The following is a 20,197-nucleotide window of genomic DNA, read 5'->3' as shown; positions in this document are numbered from 1 at the left end:
GGACTTGTGGATGATGTCTTGATGTGTCACAGACAGGCTTATTAATCGTTCAGTTAGACTTGAAACAGTTGTTCTTGCTACAGCATAAAGAAATGATCCTTGAGTAGAATTAGTAAAAAGAGTTCTCCTGATCACTGTGCAGAACAGAAGTCACTGATTGAAAGAAAAGCATTGTATTTGGCTATTTTGGAGCCTTCTAGGGATACAGACAAAGAGTTGAAATGGTTCAGAAATGATTTGGCAATTTTATGACGGTGAAAATTTGGGATACCATTAGAATCTATTATAACCATAATGAATCCAAGCTGACAACAGGTCTTCAAGCAGAGAAAGGCTACACATTTTTCAAAGCTATATTTCGAGCCTGCAGGTGATAAGTAATTGATGCAATGGGTAGAGCATTCGTCTCCCAACCAGAAGGTTAAAGGTTAGAATCTCGGTGCTGGCAGTCCATGTGTTGAAGTGTCCTTGGGCAAGACACTGTACCCCCCCCCCCCAATGCCCCCACGGGGTAAGCGGTTGAGGTGGCGCCGCAGATGGCTGCCATCGGTTCTGTACCAGAAACAAATTCCTTGTGTGTAACATACTTGGTCAATAAAGATGATTATCCTTATCTTTATTTTGGATGAACTTGAACTTGTGTAATTGATTCCTACAGACAATGGGAAAGACTAGAGGCTAATGGTGGCTAATCTTATAATGCTTAATCAAAGGGTACAAACCAGGACCTTAGGAGTTACAGTACCTGTCATTATTTATAGAACTAAATGCTCTGATTATGTTAACTCATCAATAAATGTTTTCAAAATCAGCATTCACTCAATAGCAGGCATATAATTAGTAAATCGGTCTCCCAATATTTCTTTATCATTTCTTCATCTCAGTCTATTATAAAATAATTCAGGTTGCCCTTCATCCACTGGCAATGATAAAAGCAACCTTTTATTATTCCCAGTGTGACTAGGGCTGGAGTATATGATTGCATTTCTTACTGGACTACAGCTAAATCAGGCATTGCAATAAAATACTGTTGTTGGTTCCTAATCATTTTGGATCATGATAATAGTAGATGCAATTTTGTTGTTTTTTTTCTTGAAAATACTATGCTAGACTGTATATCTTTAGCCAGTGCCACCCATCCATCAATTATCTATACTGCTTATTCCTGAATAGGGTCACGGGGGGGCTGAAGCCAATCCTAGCTGAAGTTGGTCGAGAGGCGGGGTCCACCCTGGACAGGTCACCAGTCTATCACAGGGCTGACATGTAGACAAACAACCACACACACTCACTTACTCCTATTGGCAATTTAGATTCGCCCATCAACCTAAGCTGCATTTCTTTGGACTGTGGGAGAAAGTCAGAGTACTCGGAGAGGCTCCATGCAGACACAGGGAGAATATGCAAACTCCCCACAGAAAGGCCTTGGGTCGGCTGGAGCTTGAACCCAGAACCTTCTTGCTGTGAGGCGACAGCACTTCTTTAGCCAGAATAAAGAGGAAAATATTGTAATGTCAGTTCCCTATGAATGACTGATTTGTATTTAATAACACTGTCACAAATCAGTCAGATGACAATAGATTATTGTCGGTAACGCAATATAAATAATATTCATAGTGCCACAGAAATGTAAACAATGCAACCTTTATAAAAATGACATATCTTCTTAGCTTACTTTACATTATTCTGCTCCTACTGTAGTTGTATCTGATTCCTCTCCTGAGTTGCTGTTCCTCATTGTGCTGAAGGGGTTGTGATGAAAGATAAGGCAGGGAGAACCTGCAGTAAACACTTGTGCAAATGGAGACAGACCTGATAACAGCGGAGAGCAGCAGTGAGGAAATTGGAAGTGGGCGATACTTACAAGGACTAGAGATTCAACACTCCAGAAATTACCATTCCAAAGTGTAGAGGCTGTTTTCTGGATGATATAACATGCTTTAAAAAGCTTTAAAAGAGATGTATTGTTGTTCTGCCTGGCATGATAATTGGGAGTTTAGTTGTGTGTGTGTGTTTGTGTGTGTGTGTGTGTTGGTGGGGGCAAAGGGAGAGGAAGTGCAGTCATGAGTCAGAGAAGTGAGAGAGAGGACAGGCATGAATGTGCTGAGAGGTGTTATAAAGAAAAAAAGGTATGGTAATTAGCACCATGGGTGAAGCATCATTAATCCTCACCTAGTAATTAAAGCTCAAAGGTGTGATGCAGTGCCATGGGCACGGCGTGGTACTGAGGAAAAGGATCACAAAACAGTCACTTCCGCTCACAACAAATCAATCAGATTGAATCCTGACATACTGGGCCTGCAATCACTAATGCAATTACTGCAATCACAGATTAACACTCTGTGATAAGGTCATTTTATTTATTTATTTACTGATTTATTTAACTTTTTTTGTTGTTGTTTTTTGTTTTTCTCACAAATCAAGCAAAGTCTAACCAATTAGAATGTAGGTAGTTGTTTCATCTCATGACTATGACATCAAAATTACAGAGCTAGAAAAGGTATTCAAATAATAACGCCTGTTCCTTGGTTATTATCCTTAGCCCTGAAGGACCGCCCACCACCCATCATCCGGCAGGGCCCATCCAACCAAACGCAGGCACTGGGGGGTGTGACTCTACTCAGGTGTCTGGCGTCTGGGGACCCAGAGCCTACAGTCACCTGGCAAAAGAATGGAGCCAGTCTGCTTGGAAAGGACCCGAGGTTTTCCCTGCTTGACCATGGAAGCCTTCAGATCCAGAGTACCAGGGTGGGTTGTAGTACATTAGGCAGTACACAAGAATTAACATGTGGCATTGTACAAGTAGTGGCATACTGGCCTAATGATAATTCCAGCTTATTGCAATTTGGCTCTTAACATCATAGTTTGAGCCTTCATTTGTAGCAATAAAAATGTACTTACCAAAGTAATTGCTGAGATCTGAGACCATGGCACAATTGTAGTCAAGTGACTGACAGGTTGACAGACACATTGCAAACAAGCCTGTATGTTCATTGCCTTAGCAGATACTGTTTATTAGGAAGCAGCTGAGATTTGTTCACAGGTCTCAGAAAGTAACATGGTGAGTACCGTCTCAATGGTAATGATGGCCAAAAGCATGAAAATAATGAAATAAACCAGAATAATGCTGTAACCAACTGATTCTCGGTTAAACTGGTTGATAACAAACATTCCACTGAGGAACAGAATCTCTCACCAAGATTCCCTTTCTTTTTGCCGGACCTGAAGCTACACAAGCAATTACAGCAATCGAGTGCCTCTTGCAACGGTTTTATCAGGACCTGGGGATTAATTAGTAAGAACAAAGGCTGTTAATTAATCTTTAAAAGAATTCTTACCTCAAAAACAGCCATTTTCTAGTCTGCACATGAATCTCCTGTAAATGTTTTCCTGCAAATAATCACACTGTGCAGACATTTCACCTTCTACTAACCTGCAAGTTATACATGTGTACAATGCTGTGTAATATTTCTCCTTCCATGGGAAAGGCTCCTAATTTTATGTCTGTGTTGCACTATTTTAATTGCCTATATTTTACTGCATTGTCAGTATAAATAGTAGTACTATAAATATAAATAAAGTATACATTTTGAAAGGGTTAAAATACTGTATATACTGTAAATAGCTCAGCATATGGATACACTAAATTTCTAAATGTCATATAGATTCTTTTGTTGTTAAATTGTGTGAGAATCTTGGCTTTTTATATAGAAATAAATCTAACTGTCCTTTGAGCTGCAGAAAGACGGTTGTTGAAGCAGTTTTCCTCTTGGTTCTGGATTATGGGGATGTTATATATCAACGTAATGCTGCTTCCACCGTGTAGCTTTTAGATTCAGTCGAACATTCTGCTCTTAGATTTATTACCGGAAGTAATTATAACAGACATTATTGGTTTCTTTATAATGGCTGGTTTTCTTTGTCTGACAGACATCAGAAACACTGGTACATATTTATTTACAAAGCCATCACTGGAAAACTCCTTTTATATTTCATCCCTTCTGCATTGGCATCATGGACTTTATTCCACTTGTTCCTGTGATTACTTGACATGTACCTAAGACCAGAAAAAACTACATTTGGTATCAATGCTCCAGTCTCATGAAATAATTTGCAACATCAGTTAAAAATGAAAACACTTGCACCTTTCTGTAATTTCAACTCTTGACAATGATTTTCTTCCTGGCTGTCATTGTTTTCATTAATGCTTTTTTGTTTATTTCATGTTTATTTTTTCTTTCTGTGACTTTTAGTTATACACAGGGCAGTGCTGTAAATGAGCATATATGCTCAGTCATTCTACCCTTTATAGTAAAGAACATAATAATAATAATAATAATAAAACAGCTACAGTATAAAGAAGGATCCACAAACTGTATGTTGTAGCCTACCCAGAGACACACATACATACACGAACACTCAGACACACATCTAGTGTTTTTTTTATATACATCACATCCTGAATGTGAAAGAGAAATTCTCTCATCTGCCAGCTGATGTCAGATAAATATAATTCAAGCAAGCAAGTGCAGTCAGGTTGCTTTTACAAGATGAATAGTGAGTATTGATTTTTATAAGTTGTTAAAAGCTGCTGTTTGGTCGGAATCTCTGAGGCAGAAGTTAGACTCAAGGACAGGGTCCAGTAAGCGAAATCTAAAGGGGGTAATATAATGGAGGGACTGCAATATACAGTATCCTGTCACAGTGTCAAAGTGCTCTCCCAGTATAGCTCTCTCTCTCTCTTGAGAGATGGTGTAGTTATCAGTGACTCCTCAGGCTTTGCCAATATGAAATAGATTGTCATATCTGATATTTCCTGTGTCAGCACTGAGGATGTTGATGGCCCTGGGAATGGGTAGTGACTATTATTGGAGGAAATCAATTAAGAAAATTAATGTAAGCTCTTACTGAGCTCTTTTTTCATTAGCTGGGGTTAAAGTTTCATCTCATCCACTCTCAGGCTTTTCTTGAGCCAAATGCGGGCCATTGGTGGTTAATGCATTTTTACTGTACTTCTAGCTGTGAACCTCCTTCAAAAGCACTTGTATAAGCCATCTGAGATTGGAGTTATAAAGGTCATTGGATTCAGTCAAATATAGCAATAGAACACAAGGTGAAAATGATGGGACGCGGAGGCAGCAGTCTAAGCAAAGATGCCCAGACTTTCCTCTCCCTAGACACTTCTTTTCCTCTCTCTGACCCAAAGCTCATCATGACCATAGGTAAGAGTCGGAATGTAGATTGACCAGTAAATCAAGAGCTTCGTCTTACAGCTCAGCTCCTTCTTCACCACGACGGACCGGTGCATCGATTGTATTACTGCAGAAGCTGCACCGATCCACCTGTCAATCTCCCGTTCCATCCTTCCCTCACTCGTGAACAAGACTCAAAGATATTTAAACTCTTCCACTTGAGGCAGGAACTCTCCACCAACCTGAAGGGAACAAACCACCCTTTCCCGACTGAGAACCATGCCCTTTGACTTGGAGGACAGGGCTAGTCTCTGTGTCCAGAAATTGGGTTGTTGGGGCCCTTGCCTTCGACTGCTGCCTGATCCACTGTGCACCAGCCCCTTATGAATACTCCTGCAGGTGGTGGGCACACGGAAGGATGTCCCCACATTGCTTGTTCGGGCTAAGCCCGGCCAGGCCCCGTGGGGGCGCCACCAGGTGCTCACATTCGAGCCCCAACCCCAGGCCTGGCTCCAGGGTGGGGCCCCGGTTGTGCCATACAGGGTGACGTCATGGTCCTTGCTCTTAGACTACGTTGCAGGCTGAAGTGGCCCAAATCCGATCTTTTTGCCCAAATGTGACCCATATCCGATTTCCTTATGACAGTGTGAACAGCACAAATCTGATTTTTTTCAAATCCGGCCCAGGCCACTTTCATATCTTTTGGCCCAGGCTACTTTCATATGTGGTCCTAAATCGGATACTTATCCGATGTTTTGCAATGTGACTTCAGTCTGAACGGCCATGTCGCATTTCATGCGATTTTTATGTCATTGAAATGCGACAGACGTCACAATTCTGCGCTGGAGGAGGCGAGGCCATAAGCATTATTTGTGCTCTCCTTCTTCTTGATATTCTTCTTATTATTATTTCTTTATTTCGATTGCACATTAACTGGTACATTGCTACGCACATGCTATCACGAGCTGCATCCATTTTTATTTTCGCAAACACAGTACGTTGCTGCGTCTGACGTCGTGTCCTCTTCTGCGCATGTGGGTCAGTCACCTCAGGGCCGTATACCATTCACACATGAGACAGATGGCAGTCGCATTTAAATGACAGTGTGAACAACAGTGCAAAAAAAATCGAATTTCGGCAAAAAATCCGATCTGAGCATTAAGACCTGCAGTGTGAATGTAGTCTTAGTCTGACCCGTCACCTAGGACCTGTTTGCCTTGGGAGACCCTACCAGGGGCATATAGCCCCCGACAGCATAGCTTTTAGGATTCCTCGGGTACTCAAACCCTCCACCACAATAAGGTGGGGGTTCAAGGAGGGGAGGAAAATGAATGGATGGTGAAAATGATGGTATTTGTCAGCATAGAAAGTGTTTATGGGTAGATTTCATAGACAGAACATCAGTTTACTCATTCATAGTGCTTTATAGAATAAAACAGTTTTTTACTTATTCTTTAAATATTAAAGTTTGGTTGAACAATAATCATAGTGTCATAATCTGTCTTCCATAGCTGTCCGACTCAGGGTTGTACACCTGTGTTGCCACCAGCTCCAGCGGAGAAACATCGTGGAGTGCCTACTTGGATGTCAGAGGTCTGCTTCAATAGAAATAATTTGTAGTAAAAATTAACACTCTCATATGAAGCACAGCAATATCACAATATGCTTTGCTGTGGCAGGTATTCATATTGTCCTTCTTACTTTGTCAGACTCCACTGACCTCATAGAATTCATGTCTCACAATGCAACGGCTCTCCCAGGGCCACCCTCCAAGCCAGAGGTCACCGATGTTACCAAGAGCAGTATCTCATTGTCATGGGAACCAGGGCCGGAGGCAGGGTCCCCAGTGTCCTCCTATGTCATAGAGTCCTTTGGGTATGTCTGTGACCTATGGCCTCAAGCTACGTTTAGTAACCCCGAACTTGCATGGCAGTAACAGATGTGTGTGTTCCTGTGGGTTTTCAAGCCAGGACAGTCTGAAACAAAAGTTGCTAGATGGCTATCTCTTACAGTTGTACAATTAATCTGAGTAAAGAAATGTTGTGGTGGTTTAATTTAAATGGGAACTATTTGACAAGCAAAAGCTCACTTTAAGCAGAAACACATAGTCCCAATGACGCTTCTAGTCGCTAAGAGCACAACACACCAACGTTACCCCAAATCAGCTGTTTCTTTTGTAGTAATGAAAAGATTATTCCCAAATAACTAGATTTATTCTTTCTACAGTCAGTCAGTGAGTAACAGCTGGCAGACAGTAGCAGACCATGTGAAGACCACAGCATTCGCAGTCAAGGATCTACGACCCAATACTGTCTACCTGTTCATCATCAGGGCAGTCAATGCTCACGGGCTTGGGGACCCCAGCCCCATGTCTGAGCCTGTCCGGACACAAGGTAACAGAAATAAAAAATATGTTGTGATAGACTCTAAGTGGTAAGCATCGCTAGTCCACTTAAACGCCTACCCTTCTTTCTCTCGCCAGACATTAGTCCCACAGCACAGGGGGTGGACCATCGTCGCGTGCAGAAGGAGCTGGGGGATGTGGTGGTCAGCATGCATAACCCCGTGGTTCTTAGTTCCACTTCAGTGCAGGTCACATGGACTGTAAGTACTTATAACATTTGAAAAGTAGACAGCAGTTGTTTTACTATTACTTCAGAGCAGCTTTGCAAATCTCATCTGAGCTTGTTTTGGAGCTCTGCACTTGGAATGTCACCATGTTTTGCAGTAGTTGACAGACAGTTATGTGATGGCTATACATTCATAGTCTCAACAGCTGGTACTTCATCAATTCAGAGTGGCTTAATGTAATGCAGGAATCAAGACTAATGTTTCTATTCAGGACAAATACATTACCATTAGGTGCTATATGTATCATTTCTGGAGGCAGTTCCATCCATACAGCCTGCTGCTCTAAGTTAATGACTTGACTTATGGGCTTACGCTAGTCTGCTGTTTCTTGATTGCGAGTACAACAACCATGTACTGTAATACAGCTATTAGACTGACACAGTGAGGATAAATGTGCGTTTGTGGTGCATGATCTGAATGGGTCCACAGTGTTCTCTTTTGAAGGGTTCACAGATGACCCTGCACCATTTGTGGGAAGAGCACTCATTCATTCAAATACAAAGGTTTTTGCATTGACGTGGTTTATGTGCTCGTTTAGAATTTGAAAGTGATTTTCAAAAGGTCTTTATGCCCTGTGTATGTACTTTTTCCATTTTCCATTTTGGATTTCATATTTTATTCAACTTTAATTGAGCAATCGGTTACTCGGTGAAATGTCAGATCACAGTGTCATTTGCCTAGTTGCCTAATTGTGACCATAGCCCTCTTTCCAGATTTTATATCATCCTCAAACATACTGTAATTCTGGCTAAGATAGTCACTGATTCTCTGACTGTATTCACTACTGACTATGCTTTTCTAAGATATTCCTATTAGACTGTCATAAAGCAAAAGCTGCTATCTATGACCTATTCTTAAAAACAAGATTTCTGCAAGAGGTAAATCTAAACATTTAAAGTAAACCACTTGTGTATCTTTGCAATAATATACATTGTGTAAGATCCATCTGTGTTGTTTCATGTTAAAATAACATGACCATACTTAATTTGGCCTAGTATATGCAAAATTTAATCTATTATGCATGATAATGAAAAGACATGGTTTTTATGAATAAGGTGACATTATGAGAAGTTGCCTCACTGAATGCTGGTGCAATGAACAACACAGAGGAGAGTAATTTATTGCAATTCATGGCCTCAACTATAAATTCTATTTCAAGTAACAGGGGATCAAAAATGTGGGGGAGCTAGTTTCTCTGTTTATAAGGCTTTTAGATACACAGATCATTTTGTTAATGCAGACAGAGGCTACACACACACACACACAGAGCGAGAGAGAGAGAGAGATTCATAATATATTTGGACTAGTCTGATGATCAACAGCTGCTTTATATCATTTGTAAAAGCCTTTTCTTGCTTCTTTCCATGTTAACAAGCCATTACTATAGATGCATTTGTTATAGTTTCCTCTTGTCTTGAAATGCAACAACAACGCTGAAAAAGAAAAAAAATATTTTGATTCAGTATTTTGAACCTACACTATGCTGAAGGTCTCTGACTTAGGAGTACTATTCAGCTATGGCACACGCACTCCATCTCTCTTCATATGGTTTCTTGCATTCTCTGCTGCTAATTAAACTGTATGATTAACTAAATGTGCAATGTCACTTACACAAGGTACAAACTGAATGCTGAGTCACAGCTGCAAAGTAGTTTGCACATAGATGCATGATGCCTCTCATATCATTACCATATAACATGTCTTCTTCCCACACACTCTCCTTCGCCTCTCCTCTCAGGTAGAGAATCCATCACAGTTTATTCAAGGCTACCGTGTTCTGTACCGACAAACATCGGGGCTGCCCTCCCCAGGGCCATGGCAGATAGAGGACTTGAAGGTCGCCTCAGAGAGAGACATAACTCTCTCTGGTCTGAAGAAAGGCATTGTCTATGAGATTAAAGTACGGCCATACTTTAATGAGTTTCAGGGTGCAGACAGTGAATCCATGACAGCACGCACCATGGAAGAAGGTAAGTAACAAATTCACAGTTCTGACAAATAAATTTCTCTGCCAACTTTGTGTTGCAAGAAATGTAAGATTAGGTTGCATGAGCAGATGTTCTTGTGTAAATGATTTTCCCAAAATTTGGATTAGAGTCCGCTGGTAATGGCGAGATAGTAAAATAATGGCATTTTGAGTGCACCCACCCACACACACATACCACTGCAGTGCCATGTCCCCTGTGTGTGAAAACAGGTCTCCTAGACAGCACAGTGGGGTACTGTGACAAGCAGAGGCCCCTGTGGGTTGGTGGTCGGAGGGGGAGGATGGAAACTGTCTCCTTTGACATAAGCTCAGCTCTCTCTTTCTGCTTCTCTTTGGACCCCTACTGCCATGTCTGTGTCACACACCAACCAGATATGACCCCACCTTCACTAACACATGCACAGTCTCCACTGAGCTGTACTGGTGATGACAGTTCTGGTGTGCTCCTTCTACCCCTACACTCCAGGTCAATTGTTCACCTCATATACTGATTCTTCTTGGGTTACCTCTTTGTGGAATATATTATTATTTCATATCATTCTTTGTTGCATAACTGCTTTATACAATGAACAACTTCCAGTTTGATTAATCAGTTAACTGTGTTCTTAAGGTATGTTCACATTAGAAAAATGGCTTTTGTGCATGCCTCGCCATTGTTATGCATGTGGTGCGTCATGTAGGTTTCGTGGGGAAGTCTGCTGTGTGCAGCACTGAGTATGAAACTCCAGAGTGGTTGAACTTTGACCTGGGTTGCGCTGACCTCTGTGCACTCAGTCAATCACTGTTTCACCCACAAAGGAAAAGAAAAAGAAAATGCACTCAAAACAGCTTAGTTGAATACCATCCCATGGTCCAGTAAATAGCTTTGTCCAGAGCATTTTCAACCACATCAGCAGATATATTTTACTGGTGGATTTGTTGACATGAAACAGCTGTTACTCTTTTATCCATATCATTCTTGTGGCTTATCTATATTGGCTAATAACTCAGTAGTTGACCCTGAAAATACTGAAAGGGTCCACTAGCCTTTTTGTCAGCTACTGATGTAGACCATGTCATAAGAATGAGCCAGTGGTCCATGAGCCGGAGTTGTTTTGTCATATTAGTACTTCTAATACTGTATTTACAATGTATGCTTAATTAACAAAATTTGTGTAGTGGTGACTGGTTGTGCAGTACATCTGGTCGTACCATGTGGTACATGGCTGTACTGAAAGCAAGTCATGATGAAGCCTTTAATGTAAAAGAAGAGTTTAACACAGCATCTGTGTTTGATAATGAGAGGATCACAATGCAGCTTCTTCTGTCCAGGAAGAGGATAAGAAGATAAGGAGGGACTATGAGCAGGGGTTACAGCTTGTGGAGAGAAAAAACTCACCTTGGAGTCCAATTAAAATGGCCATGCAGACTACCAGAGGTCTGGGTACAGAAAAAAAAAATATTGGCTTGATCTACCAATACTCAGGAGTCCTGAAATGTGCTTCCTTGCAAAATACTTAAAAAAAACTGTTAGTGTTATCCATCAAAGGTAGATTGGGAATATGCCCCTGACTTTGTAAAACCATAAAAGAGGGCATCTTAGGGATTCTGGAGGTCATAACAGCTGATGTTTCCAACTCCATGCAGAGAAAAACTGTGTATCAAGATTAATGAGCCTCATAAGCCTTTGCTGAGTTGTCTGTGAGAGCAACACAGCCAGAGGCAGTGTAGGCTTTGTAGTGTCACCCCCATCACTGTCATTCATAGACTGCTCACGCTTTCCACCACTTCTGATGAAAATTTAAAGGAAATACTATTTTGTGTTAGAGTCCCATACAGCTGGAGCTGTTGGGATGAGAATGTGTTGATTTATTGATTGAAAGGCAGAGGGATCGGTGAAGGTAGTGTAAAAGACAAGGCCATCCTGTATGGAATAAAGTCTCCTGATCTTACTAGATAGCTTATTTGACATCACTCATATATGCTGTATATTATATGGGGACAGGTTTGTTGATATAGAAATGTTTGCCATTTCATTAATTAATTTGCTTGATTGATGCAACCATTTACATAACATGTTATGTCTTCTACTTTAAATCCTGATATCAGCAGCTTAAGTGACTTTGATTTGATTGCACAGCTCTAAGTAAGAAGTAAATCATGCCTCCAGATATTTGAAGCATTAATTGGCTACGTGTCAGTCTCAGTGTCAGTATTAGTCACATTATTAAGAACATACTCTGACGTTTTCTGCAGTTGTGACCATTTACTGTAATATTATCCCAAATCCATACTGGTATTGTAGCCATTATTCATCCTCAGAGGTTGTTTTTCATACATACGGAAATTGCAGAACTACATTTAATGCTTCCTGTCTTCTCCTAATGTACAGTAGGCCTCTGGCTGTCTGGACAAACTCCATCAGTTTGCTGAAACAGCACCAGTGAAATGATGGGCTTACTTGATGGTCCACACATATCGGCTAAACAATAACAACCACAACAATAACAACAACAAAGTTGAAATTATAACATATTTTACAGGTCACTGTACAAGACGACTGCTTGACATCTGCTGCCCTCCTATTTTACTGTTGTACGTTCTCTTAATTTTCATATACACTCTGTAACAGTTGCTGATATTTTGTGGGGTTGTAGGAATTGTATGACTAAGTGTTGATACATAAAATATTTACATATATTACATATATTTGTCTAAATGTGTTTGCAGCAGCAGTCATTATTTTAGGATGTAACACTGTAGTGCTTGACTAAACATCTGAACATTTGAAATAATCACTTAAATGCTGTATAACCCACAAATTAGTTGATTGTGGTTAGAGTCACAATCCAGGACATATAATTCATCCAGCTAGTGTATTAAATTACTCTGTGTCCATGTGTTATTTATACATTTATTTATTTGTGAAAATCCAATCATAAAGTCAAAAGATAAACTTTTACTGGCTAAAGTTGCTCAGTCAGACAGTTTTGTTTACTTGTTTTTGCCTCAGTACTGTAGGTCTAATTAATGATTTAGTGTTGTTAGGCTGGAATTACAGCAGTAATGGACCTCATTACAAAGTGTGAGCCAGGAAACTCCATCATGTAGACAGAACCTTGTTTTTCACAAAATGTTGTGAGGTGCTCCAAATGATTTGTAAAGTCTCCCTTCTGCTGCAGTCTAACTACATTTCTTCTGGTTCATGTTTGTTTTAGCTTTAGTACTTATGTTATTTGTATCCATACCATATGAAATTCAGCATAAATATACTATAGGTATAAGATATTTTCTTTTGTTTATATTGGGCTGACCAGACGTTTTCCTCTCTGAGCATTAGAATCATCACTATATTTTGACAGTGCATCTGCGAGAGTTGGTTTTGCAGTAATTGCTTCTGAAAGTCAATATATTATAAATAGCTGAATATACTATAAACACTTTCAAACTAGGCTGTGTCAATTTGTTAAATAAAATATTAAAAATTAACTGCTCCTCAAACGGTTGATTTAATTTCTTTATATTGCCAGACTGTCACTTATTTTGCTGATGTGCCACATTTTGTAGAGCTTCTCTTTGAAGCACAAGTGAAACCATTCTGGGAGGTTTGTTTAATCCTTCCAACTCAAAACACGATGTTGAGAGCTATCCAGTTGTCAGAAGACTAGCACAGTTCAGTCTTAGAATTGGCATAGACACTCTTTGTTACACTTCTAATATGGCCTGGCTTCAATATATCCACCACTATCCATACACTATACACGTGGCCAGCAGTTGCCTCTATGAGACACTGTGCACACACCCATTACATTTCTCACCAACCAAGTCAGTCTGGAGAAGTCATAGTATCATTGTTTATCCAGGGTTTAAGCCAGAGTATGCAGGTTTGTCTTGTTTGCTGCAGATACTCTCGCTGTCCACCTGCTTTAGCTTCTCTGCCCTGCTGTGCCATTCATTTCCTTGCTCACATGGATCCTCTGCAGATAGCATTATTATTTTGCAGCTCCTTAATTGGGTTCAGAGTAGTTATTTTGTCTACTCAGTCAGAAAATAATGATAGTTTTAATGGAAATCATGAGAAACAATGTGCCCAGTGCGGTTGTTTAGCCCATTCACCGAGGAATGACCTAGATGATTTGTTCAGTTGTGTAGATATGGTATTTGCCTCCTGCTGCCTATAGTCTCTCTAAATCTCTGACCTGTCCATGTAGGTTATCAGGTTTGGTACATTTAAAAAAAATTATCTATTCAAGTGGGAATTTGAATTTGGCACCCTGAGGCACAGTTGCACATTGCTGTTGACAAACTGTCCCAGGACCCTCATTCTAGGACAGGGAGACTGTCCAGATATGCAAAGTTAAATACAGCTACTTTGAAAGCATTTACATGTGTTTGCAATGGTGGTAATCTATTATGAGGGTGATGTTATCTATTGGCCCAGTCATTTTTTCTTGGCAGAGGAAATCCCACTAATATCTAAACTTGCTGCTCTACTTGGAATGGTTATCAGTTGTGCAATTAGTAAAGGGCAATTTGTGTATAACCTATAGTGCCAGTATTATAATGGAATCTTAAACTCAGTATAATGGAAGAATTGAGTGGGTTTTTTAGTCCCTCTGCATTTCAGTTATTTAAAAAAAATCCTTACCATTAAGAAATGAAATTGAGATTAAGTGCTCTGGTAGCCATCTGCCATGCTGGCATAGAAAATACCTTGTTATATGGCCTGCTGTATGAATATGAACTGAGGCAGTGGGTGAGACAAATCCTTCTTTGACAAGATAAAAAATGGGAGACAGTCCTTTGTTTGTTATAAAGACAATATGCTACATCATTTTATTCCCCTTTCTTATGTGTGTCCTTTGTTTCTGTAATATTCTCACCCTTCCTTGTCCCATCAGCACCCAGTGCCCCTCCTCAACAAGTCACAGTGTTGACAGTTGGAAGCCATAACAGCACATCCATCAGTGTGTCATGGGACCCTCCTCCCTCAGACCAACAAAACGGCATCATACAGGAGTACAAGGTAAAGGATCAAAGTCTGCACCTGAGACACTATGCCAAGCTGAATGTTTTGTACTGCACCACCTTACAATTAATTCTGTCTGGTATGTCTGCCTTTGACAGATCTGGTGTTTGGCCAACGAAACTCGGTTTCATGTCAATAAGTCTGTGGATGCAACCATCCGTTCAGTGGTTGTCGGGGGTCTACAAACTGGAGTGCAGTACCATGTGGAGGTGGCTGCAGGCACTAGCGCAGGGGTGGGGGTCAAAAGCAAACCCCAGCTCATCATCTTGGGTAATCCATTCATTCACACACCAAACCTGGAGTCAAATGAAATAACGTCATAAGCGGGGTCTAGGTCTCCATCACAGATTGGGGGTCTGGAAAAATGATTTATCAGTTTGTCACACTTGAAGAAAGAAGATTGCACTTTACAATACAGACATCTACTGAGGAATCAATAGTGGTTCATTAAGTGTAGTGTCTGGTAGCACTGTGCCAAGTACTGTTAGCCATATCAGTAATCCTCTTCAATATGTGGGGAGCTGGTGCTAACAAAGTAGACAGTTTTTATAGGAGCTTATCAGCCTATCACATCTTATAAAAGAGTTAAAGGATGCCAGGAGGATACAAGCCCAGAATCAATATAGAAGCCCAAGCCAGATGTTCTTCATCTGCGACTTTTGACTGATATATAATAGCACCCTTAATGCACAGAGAAAGGGAAACAAAGGCATGTGGATTGAAACTTAATGATGGGGGGGGGGGGGGTGTGAATCTAATTTCACAGCACAGTAGCCGCAACAGAAAATCAAACTGCCAGAGCTGCTCTGTCAATCTCCTGTCTTACAGCTCAAGTTGATAAGTGCACTGCTGAATTGATTAACTCTGCCTACATACTGGATGCTTTTTTTTGGTGGTCCTGTTGTCCATATGACCTGGTGTTTGATGTACAATATCGCATGCTGTCTTGGATTTCTTTATGTTGTGCATATTTTGATCTGAACATGGACCTTTTGTGTTTATTAAAAATATCTATACATTTTTCCCATAATTTAGTTGCCTGATGAATAAATCAGACAAATAAACCCATACCCATCTTTTTTCATTTTTATATACAAATGATTTTAATGCACAGCAATTATTGAAATCCAATCATTTGTTCATTCAATTGTGGTAAAACTGACATTATCTACTTTCCTCTGTGCGTGGGTGTGTGTTTATGTGCGGTGCCCTCAGGTGCAGAGCTGAGGGACGTAATGACGGGATCAGATGGCAACAATAGCATATCAGACGTAGTGAAGCAGCCCGCGTTCATTGCAGGTTTGGGAGGGGCCTGCTGGATTGTCCTCATGGGCTTCAGTGCCTGGCTGTACTGGAGGAGAAAGAAGAGAAAGGGACTCAGCAACTATGCAGGTGCATTGTTCTGTGTCCACACAGAATATCAAGCACAGTAGGTTTCTCTTTCCACTGAAAGCTGAAGTCATCACAGCTGTGACTCCACTTGAGCTGGCTAAAATGCAGAACAAAGGAGATATATTCATTGCAGATGAAACTAGCCCTATTTACTTTAATTCGTTGTGCACTGATGTGCATCAACTGTGCTGAGTTCCATCAGCACTGCACCTCTACACTCTAATACATTCTTGTGAGATAAGTAATTTAACATGTCCCTCTATTATCAGACCATAGCTGGTGATCTTTGCACAGTGATACAAGCTGTGTCTAGGTTTAGGTATGAAATAGTCTTATATCCTTCTGTGAGTCAAATATATAGCTGCGTGCCATTACCATAATGTCTATTGCAGTTTTCATTTTAGGGACTTGGAGTGATGTTATTTCTTAATTCAGTAGTGATTTACATGATTGAGTGCTACTTCTCTAATTCTTTCTCTCAAAACAAATTGAGGAGATTAATTCCAAAACATAAGATTTCCATTTCTCTCTCTTTCTCTCTTGCTCTTTCTTTTTTACAGGAGCCATTAATATACATCTTCTATACACCTTCTCTTTTTAAGATAACCTCTACACTGCAGTTTGTATTTTGAAAGTAATAAATATATAAAAGGATACAGATGCCCCAGGACAAAAGGGGTCAAACATGTCACCTTCATTTGAACTCAGCGTATATTTCTGAAAATGCTGAGATGCATTGGTTTGATATATTACCACTGCAAGTTTCATTAAAATCTGACAGGTGCTGACAGACAGATCAACAAAGGAAAAAAGATGACTTGATCCATATTTTCACAAATTTGGCTGCATCTTTTTGACATTTATATTGTTGACTCACACCACTTTCACTTTGTGCATCTTTTTGAATTGCAGTTCAGTCCTTCACCTTTACTCGTGCAGGTATGCCTTTACATTGTCCATTATGTTTTAAAATATCAGTAATTTAGCTGCCTACTTTCTGACTGCATAATCAATGTATCAGTCATTTACTGTGCATTTTTAGACAAAATTGCAGTTTAATTCTTTTTCCTTGTCCTCCTTTTCTTGACAAGTTACTTTCCAAAGAGACAGAGGCCTGATCAGAAATGGAAGGTGAGAATTTACATTACCTTAAATTAAGAAATCAAGAAACCCCACAGCTAGAGCCTTCCCACTGATATTATAGTACTGCAGTGCTTGCTCTGCCTTCTCAGTGACAAGAGCCCATCGTAATACCTGAAATGAAGATTTCTTTCATGATGAATGGAATTTACATACATCTTCCAGTATTCCTCATGCTTTCTCAAATTAGCTTATGATTTGCACTGATGAAATTATTAATCACTCCATTAAAGTGAGTGCTACCAATTAACACAGGTGGACCGCTGTTTGAGTCACTGGCTCTGTCTCAGTTTATGTGAGGTTGCTGGCAGAGTTGGAGATAGTGGAAGGAGGGGAGTGGTAATGAAGAGGCTGTTTAACCCTTGTACTCAGTTGGGGTCTGTGGGACCCCAATTCATTGTTTGCCTAAAAAAAAAAAAATCTAAAAAATTTTTTTGGCTGAAATTTGAAGCCCTTGGCTCATTTTGTGTGAAGAACACAAATCTGAAGAGATTTTTGATGCAGGACCACCGCAACCCCCCCAAAGGCATTTAGGTTGGCATACAGTACACGACAGTATGATGGGCTGATTGTGGTGATGGATCAGTAGTAACTTGAAACTCCAAAAGATCCACTCCACTCCTACCCAGAACGCCCAAAATGAAGCCTACCTTTGTCTGTCCTGAGTATCAAAGTGTACTGAAACAACAACAGAAAGAGTTGACTCTCATTCCTCATGTTTTCCATCCTTCCTTTTCATCACACCTAAGCAAGCAGATAAGCCCAAAGCCTGAACAATCATTAAAAATAATAGACTAAAAATAAACTTTTTCTTTCCTTGAATGTTTCAATGTGTTTTTCCACACTGATTACGCAAATATGTGTCATCATATTGGAGATGGCATTTGTTTCTAAGTAAATGTATGTAAATTTATGTATATGCTTGTGTATTTTAAAAGGGAAATTGACATAATTGTTTGAACACCTTTGAGCCATCACCCAGTCAGCCGTGAACAATTCCCTTGGCACTCTGCAAATCAGGCTCAGTGGAAAATTCACTGTGTAGCTGCACATTAAGTAAATGCAGACCGGATGCATGAGGGATGTGAATGTTTTGCCGTTATAATAGCAGCTGATATGATATGGTTGTAAACAGGATTTTTTTCTCCCTGAACTGCTGCCTACAACTTCCCTACCTTGAAGTCAAACCCTGTATTCATGACTGTTGTATTTCACTAAGACAAAATGACACAGTAGCTTTCCCAAACCACCTAATGGGCTTTTGCTGCCTCTGTTGCTATGGTGATGGTGCACCAGTGTAGCTGATCTGCCAGAGGCTGTCCATGATCCTCAATTTAAAATGTAAATTTTTGTTGTGCTAAGGCTCTAAAGTGGATTGAGTATGTATTTAGGTCCGCCTTGTATCTTCAGGGAGAGTTAGGAGTGGTGGAGTTAAGGGGCAGCGGAAGTCAGATTTATAGACTTGCCATTTTATGTCTCTTTGTTGTTTATTGTTGTCGGGCTGCTCCACAGGCGAGAATATGCTGAATGAGTTTTCACATCAATTTGTTGTTGATGCAGCAGGAAGAAAATAAGCAATACTGTTACAATGCAGTCTGGACATTTAACTATGTCAGTGGTTCTCTGTTTCCCCTCCCCTCTCTTCTTTTCGTCTCTCTAAAAACATCTCACAGCCGTCCGGGGCTGTTAAAAGCAGGTGACCCAGGCTTTCCCTGGTTAGCTGACTCCTGGCCCTCCACAAGTCTCCCAGCTAATGGAGGCTTAGGGAGTCCAAAGGGTGGCAGCAACTTTGGCAGAGGAGGTAAGAAACAGAAACAGGCTGCTTTAACAATACCTGGATGGACAGTTTTGATGTTCACCCTGTGGGAAGCATAGTGACAGGACATCGCAGATGAACACATAGTAATAAACACAGCACTTAGGGCTCTGGAACTTGTTAATTCGATTTTTCAGGCTTGCTATGTAGCTTAAAAGTGTGGCATTTACATATACTTTTTGTCTCTCATGCCCTGCTATTATGCATTTTTTAACATTGTATAAGACGGAGCCAAGTATATTTTTTTTGTGTTTGTTCTCTGAGCTCACTGGAACCCTAGGGAGCTGATGTATGCATGACAGTAGAGCTGCAGGTTAACTCTGTTTGAGTATTCCTCTTGTGAACACTCCATGAGACTCCCATAGAGTGTTGCATGTTAATTATGGTTGGAGATAATCAACTTTCATTTACATCAAGTCCTTTTGAGACTTGCATTTAACTAATACAAAGTGTCGCAGCAGTAGGGAGTGTTAATGACCTTAAAGATTGTTAATTTCATGTCAATGCACGTGTACCTCTCCTTGCTCCCCCTTTCACTTTCCCTTCCCGCTCTGTCACCCTCCTCCTTTGCATCAGATGTTTTACCGTCCGCAGCAGTGGAGAAGACAGGCACCATGCTGTCTGATGGAGCCATCTACAGTAGTATTGACTTCATGGGGAAGGCAGGCTACAGCAGCCCAGCGCGAGGCAGTCAGCCCACTCCCTATGCCACCACTCAGATACTCCAGTCCAACAGTTTCCACGAGCTGGCTGTGGACAGGCCGGATCCCCGCTGGAAGGCTTCGCTGGCAGCCCAGCAGGAAATAGCGAACCTGGGCTACTCGTTAACTGACAGACACCCTGGCAGTGGTACGAGCCATCTTAAAATGTGCAAGACAGAGCTCAGTTCCTCTTTTTTTCTTCTTTTCTATTTGGGAGTGATGTTTGTACTTTTAATGTATGAGTCTCTGAGGACTGCAGTAGTGCTTGAACTCCCAGTAAAAGCAACTTTGCAATAAAATGACAGGTAATGGGTTTTTTGGTGAAATTCG

At 40.6% G+C, this 20,197-nt stretch overlaps 1 protein-coding gene across 3 annotated transcripts in view; it reads left to right on the top strand.

The window, feature by feature from the left end:
- The window catches only part of LOC109959420 (roundabout homolog 2-like), an 88,287-nt gene that overhangs the window by 54,022 nt on the left and 14,068 nt on the right, over positions 1-20,197 (top strand). For all 3 annotated transcript variants that reach the window (XM_020598772.1, XM_020598771.1, XM_020598773.1), the window contains 13 exons: positions 2,543-2,748; positions 6,704-6,785; positions 6,902-7,067; positions 7,419-7,585; positions 7,675-7,796; positions 9,562-9,793; positions 14,691-14,815; positions 14,917-15,088; positions 16,034-16,210; positions 17,123-17,149; positions 17,302-17,341; positions 19,024-19,151; positions 19,743-20,015. In XM_020598772.1, coding sequence (XP_020454428.1) covers positions 2,543-2,748; positions 6,704-6,785; positions 6,902-7,067; positions 7,419-7,585; positions 7,675-7,796; positions 9,562-9,793; positions 14,691-14,815; positions 14,917-15,088; positions 16,034-16,210; positions 17,123-17,149; positions 17,302-17,341; positions 19,024-19,151; positions 19,743-20,015 — 1,917 coding nt within the window. The remainder of the gene's footprint in view (positions 1-2,542; positions 2,749-6,703; positions 6,786-6,901; positions 7,068-7,418; positions 7,586-7,674; positions 7,797-9,561; positions 9,794-14,690; positions 14,816-14,916; positions 15,089-16,033; positions 16,211-17,122; positions 17,150-17,301; positions 17,342-19,023; positions 19,152-19,742; positions 20,016-20,197) is intronic.

Source organism: Monopterus albus, unplaced genomic scaffold (genome assembly GCF_001952655.1).
Source record: "Monopterus albus unplaced genomic scaffold, M_albus_1.0 scaffold39.1, whole genome shotgun sequence".
NCBI classification, from domain to species: Eukaryota; Metazoa; Chordata; class Actinopteri; order Synbranchiformes; family Synbranchidae; genus Monopterus; species Monopterus albus.
The sequence above is the reverse complement of the archived record's forward strand: the minus strand, read 5'-3'. Positions and strand labels throughout refer to the sequence as shown.